The sequence below is a fragment of the Cynara cardunculus genome, unplaced genomic scaffold (genome assembly GCF_001531365.2).
Source record: "Cynara cardunculus var. scolymus isolate 2C unplaced genomic scaffold, CcrdV1 Un_Scaffold_6685, whole genome shotgun sequence".
NCBI classification, from domain to species: Eukaryota; Viridiplantae; Streptophyta; class Magnoliopsida; order Asterales; family Asteraceae; genus Cynara; species Cynara cardunculus.
Window position 1 is genome coordinate 12,813 of NW_020203105.1, and position 5,635 is coordinate 18,447.

Here is a 5,635-nt window from a genome sequence, read left to right on the forward strand (position 1 = left end):
TATGTTATATTAAGTTGAGATTCAGAAGTTGGAATGGTTTGGAATCGAAATGGTTTGAGGAAAATGTATGAAAATGAGAATTTTCGACTTTTGAATGCATTGAAAGTGTGCAGACTTTGAAAATCTGTATAAACTCGTAGAAAAATCCAAATGAGGTGAAGCCAATTTCCTTAGTTAGATATTTGAGTCTAGTTTATTTCTTATTTTATGATCAAGGCATGATTTCGAGCTTAAAATGGCCAAAACAATTCTGCATGCAACAGCTGTACATAGAAATTTAGGTAAAATGTTCAAATATGATATGTGTATATCATGAGTTTCTTATATTGATTGCTTATGAGATTTTGTACATTTACTCCAAGGGGTAATTAGGACATGTTTTGATACTTTGGAAGCAATCTAAGTGTGGTAGATTTGACTTGCTTTGTGAGCTCATTCAGAGCTTTTCGGTATTATACGGTTGCCCGGTGAGTTATGTAGTTAATTGTTATATATTGATTTGAACATATATATATTTTCATATGAATGTTTTTGGTCTTGAATGGAGTCACACGATCTTGATYTGTCTTTGATTCCGTCTCTTGAGTCGATTCCTTATTACTATCTCGGTATATCGGTTTGCTTTCTGAATCTGGACTTGTTGTTTTGTTCCTTGAATTGTATGCCATAGTATAGGTACTACTTTGTGTGGTACACCAGAAGTTTATGGTGAAGTCAAGATCTCGGGTTGGACGAGTGAGACTTTCTACGGTTGTGAATACTCATTGCTCAGAAAGGAGGAAGAGCAATGAGTAGGGAACCTTGGCACATGCCCGGTAGAGGAAGGCGGGTAGTGCGAGGTTTTTCGTAATGTATGATTCTGACTCGGACTTTGGCATGAGCCCGGGAGGTGAAGGACGGGGTGATGCACTGTCTTCGTTATGTATACCGATTTGATCTCTTGGTTCTTGATATTTATTGGTATTCTAACGTCGTTGATCCTGTCTCCTTGTTGTATTGAGCAACAATGGTATGGTATAATATGGTGATTTGAATATGGAATCCTATGATCTTAGCATCCGGTACGTAATGGTTCACTCGGTTTCTTGTAAGTCTCGATTTATATCTGGATGATGTCTTGAACTCTTTTATTGATAAGAGTTTATTATATATGTTTATAAACATGTGTGATATTGATATGTAATACTTAACTATTTAACTCACTAAGTGTAGGCTTACCATTTAAGTGGCAACCTTTTTCAGGAAGGAAGACGGATAAATAAAAAGAAACTGTTTTTTGACTTGAAAATTTATCAGGGAACTTGAAGATATCGATCTTGCTTTTGGGTAAATAGTAGCTTATATATATATATAGTCTTGTTCCGTATTCTTTTGGCTACTTAATTTGGGTTGTAAGTAAAAATCCGTTATATCCGGTTTGGAATCGTGTTTTGGGTGGTTTTATCACTAAAATAGAATGGATATTTCGATGTTTTTCTAGAAATTAATATCCCATATTTTAAGGTTAATTAATGTTATGCCCAGATTTGTGTGTTTCAAGGTGTTAGTCTCTGGACCATTGAATGGTCTCTAAACCATTGCCTCTGGTCCTTCATAGCCTCGCCTCTGGTCCTTCATGGCCTCTGGTCCTTCATAGTCTTACTTCTAGTCCTTCATGGCCTTTGGTCTTCTTCCAGACAGAGCCATTTCAGCAGCCTCTGGACCATTGCCTCTGGTCCAACCATTGCCTCTAGTCCAACCATTGCCTTTGGTCCAACCATTGCCTCTGGTCTTCCTCCAGACTCGTCTTTTTAGCAGCATTTTCAGATTTTTCATCCTTGGTTCAGATGGTTTTGACAAAACTTTTAGAATAATTTAGGATCAATTTTGGTCCCAATAATCAATAAATTGTATTATATTGGAGATTTTATAGGAATTGGTAATTTGGGGTTTGCTCGAGCGTGACGTTACAGATATGAGACCAGAGCTGTGGTTTGAGTGAACTGGATATCATTAATGATATTCAGACTCAAACTTAGGTATTGACATTGTATAGTGACTAGGTTATGATTATACTTAGGTACTGACAATATATAGTGACTAGTTTATGATTATATGGGATATGGACCAATAAGAGAGACCTAGGATTTGTTGGGTTACAAGGGATAAAATATTATTTGACCCCTATATATATATGTATTATAATTTCAGTGTGATGTATGATCACGATGCATCTAGCAACGTGCCGGTTCCTCAAGAAATTGAGGATGAAAACCTCAATCTTGAAGGGAATGTCCAAGAAAATGTGGACAATGACGATGAAGCCCAACTATCACCTCGTACTGAGAGGTTATTGAAAACAATGAATGAGCAAACACGGGCTGCTCTACGAGAATAAAGAATAGAGTTTGAAAGAAAGTTATCTGAAGTGCAAAATCCAGTTAATGCTCAGAATCCGGTTGTCCAAGGACTGAAGCCGGTTAATGAAGACGTATCCAAACCAAGGTCGGACCGACCTTCTTTTAAAACATTTAGAAGTAGTGGCGCTACAAAGTTCTCGGGACAGACGGACCCAGTACTTGCAATGCAATGTGCCGAAAACACTGAAAAGTATTCAGTGTTGTTTACATACAGGAGGATGATAAAGTACGTTATGCTACAATGACATTTACCGATCATGCACTCACTTGGTGGAACGCCACATATCAATCAATAGATCCTAATACTAGGGATGGAACGACATGGGAAAAGTTTCAAGTGTTGTTCTTCGAACAATATTGTCCGGATGATTTGAAACAAAAGCTTGAGAAGGAATTCCTAGAGCTCAAACASGGATTCATGTCGGTGATTGAATATGAAACAGAGTTCAATCGGAAGCTTCAGTTTGCCCAACRGTTCRTACCAAGYGAAAAGGACAAGATTAATCATTTCGTCAACGGTCTTCGACGGAATATTCKCGAATTCGTCACCAATMGCGACGTACCATCATTTACCAAAGCAGTTGAGTATGCAAGGAAACGGGAGCATGACCTGAGTCTCCCTGATGGCTCTGATGTACCAGAGAAACAATCGAGAGTTGAGAGAACCTTCTCGACCCCGACATCTAAATCATCTCGATTCTTCAAGTCGAGACGAGCTCAATCGCATAATACACCACATACTACCTCATAGGCTTATACAATGCAGTCAAATATGCCACAGAACTGCAACCGATGTGGCAAGAATCACCAGGGACGATGTAGTGGTGATCAAACTTATATATGATGCTTCTGTTGTGGTGAAGCTGGGCACATAAGAACTCAGTACCCTCAAAGAGAAAAGGCATGTTATAATTGTGGTGTGTTAGGTCATCGTATGCGAGAATGTACAAATAATAGACTGGAGGAAAGTAAGGGGTTGGTACAACAACCAAGACAACGATTGATACATACAATGGGGGCTTCTACCAAAAAGGAGGAGGTTCCGAAACCTCAGGCCAGGGCATTTCAAATTACTGCGAAGGAAGCCATGAACGATCCCGATGTTGTTACGGGTATATTTCTTGTTAATTCCTTGCCTGCTCGTATTTTATTTGATTCTGGTGCAACAAATTCTTTTGTGTCAAATGACAATGTCCGCTATATTGAATCTGTGCCTACTATGCTTGAAAAACCTTTCACTATTGACACTACGAGCGGAGTACCATTAGTTGCTGATAAGGTATTTAGAGAGTGTACATTGCTTTTAGATGACTATGAATTTCTTATCATCTCATTCCAATTGATATACATGGATTCGATGTTGTTATTGGTATGGATTGGTTGGCAAAGAATCAAGCCAACATCATATGTTCACAACAAATGATTCGAATACCAATTAGCGAGGGGAATTACCTATACATTTACGGGGAGCGGTGTGTGACCGACATAAAGGTAATCTCTATGCTAAAAGCTCGTCGTTATCTAAACAAGGGTTGCTCAATTTTTCTAGCCTACGTTACGGATGCGGCGAAAGAATTGAAGAAGACGGTGAAGGACGTTCCTATTTTTTGTGAATATCCAGATGTATTTCCGAATGATCTGCCTGGATTGCCACCCAATCGTAAAGTAGAATTTCGTATAGACTTGATAGCGGGTGCAACTCCGATAGCAAAGACACCATATTGTCTCGCACCTGCGGAAATGAAAGAAATGATGAAACAACTGCAGGAATTATTGGACAAGGGTTTTATCCGACCAAGCACATCTCCTTGGGTGCTCCAGTCCTGTTGGTTAAGAAGAAAGACGGAACTTTTCGGATGTGTATAGATTACCGTGAGCTTAACAAGGTAACTATAAAGAACAAATATCCATTACCGCGAATTGACGATCTTTTTGATCAATTGGAAGGAGCGAGATGTTTTTCTAAAATTGACTTACATTCTAGCTCTCACCAACTCAAGGTACGGGAGGACGATGTACCCAAGACTGCTTTTCGGACCCGTTATGGGCATTATGAATTCCTCGTAATGCCATTCGGACTTACAAACGCACCTGTAACATTTATGGACTTAATGAATCGAGTATGCTATCCTATGCTCGACAAGTCTGTGATCGTATTCATTGATGATATTTTGGTCTACTCAAAGTCCGAAAACGAACACGCTTCACACTTACGWCAAATGCTAGAATTGTTGAGAAAAGAACGACTCTATGCAAAATTCTCGAAATGTGAATTTTGGCTTCGCCAAGTACAATTCTTGGGGCATACCGTATCCAGAGACGGTATTTCTGTAGACCCAGCCAAGATCGAAGCAATTCAAGAATGGGAGCAACCAAAGAATGCTTCGGAAGTTCGGAGTTTTTTGGGTCTGGCAGGGTACTATCGACGATTCATCAAGGACTTGTCTAAGATCGCAGTACCACTAACCTCTTTGACTCGTAAAGATGCTAAATTTGAATGGAATGAGGCCCAAGATCGAGCATTTCAAACTTTAAAGGAATGTCTGACACACACGCCTATACTTGCTCTACCTGAGGGTAACGAAGACTTTATAGTATATAGTGATGCATCTCGACTTGGTCTTGGATGTGTCTTGATGCAGCGAGGCAAGGTGATTGCATATGTTTCTCGTCAATTGAAAGATTATGAGAAGAACTACTCTACTCATGATCTTGAATTAGCATCAGTGGTCTTTGCTTTGAAGCTTTGGCGACATTATCTCTATGGTACGAAGTGTCAACTTTATACTGACCACAAGAGCTTAAAGTATTTATTTGATCAACAGACCTTGAACATGCGTCAACAACGTGCTATGGAACTCATCAAAGATTACGAGTATGAGATACTATATGATCCGGGTAAAGCCAATGTAGTGGCAGATGCTCTGAGTAGGAAGACACGTTCTGGACTTTTATGCTACTCTATCATTCATACGTCGGTTAAAAATAATCTATTTGATGAGATTCAGAAATGGCAGATTGAGGCTTTGAAGCCTGAGAATGTCAAAGTAGAACGAATGGTAGGATACATTGATTCTCTCACGCAGCCATGCAATACATTGATTCTCTCTCTGAAGATGAACGTGGCTTGAAGGTCTTTATGAACCGAATCTGGGTCCCCAAACTTGGCGGCATGCGAGATGTTGTTTTAGCAGAAGCACATAAGTCGCGATTATCAATACACCCAGGGAGTACTA

At 39.4% G+C, this 5,635-nt stretch overlaps 1 protein-coding gene across 1 annotated transcript; it reads left to right on the forward strand.

Annotated features, from left to right (window-relative positions):
- Window positions 1-3,411: 3,411 nt before the first annotated feature.
- LOC112504733 lies at window positions 3,412-5,308 on the forward strand (the record flags this gene model as incomplete). The annotated part of the gene is made up of 4 exons (XM_025108670.1): window positions 3,412-3,511; window positions 3,949-4,064; window positions 5,042-5,128; window positions 5,225-5,308. Coding segments are annotated over exons 1-4 (387 nt in total), but the record flags the coding sequence as incomplete, so codon positions are not given.
- Between the last annotated feature and the right edge of the window lie 327 nt (window positions 5,309-5,635).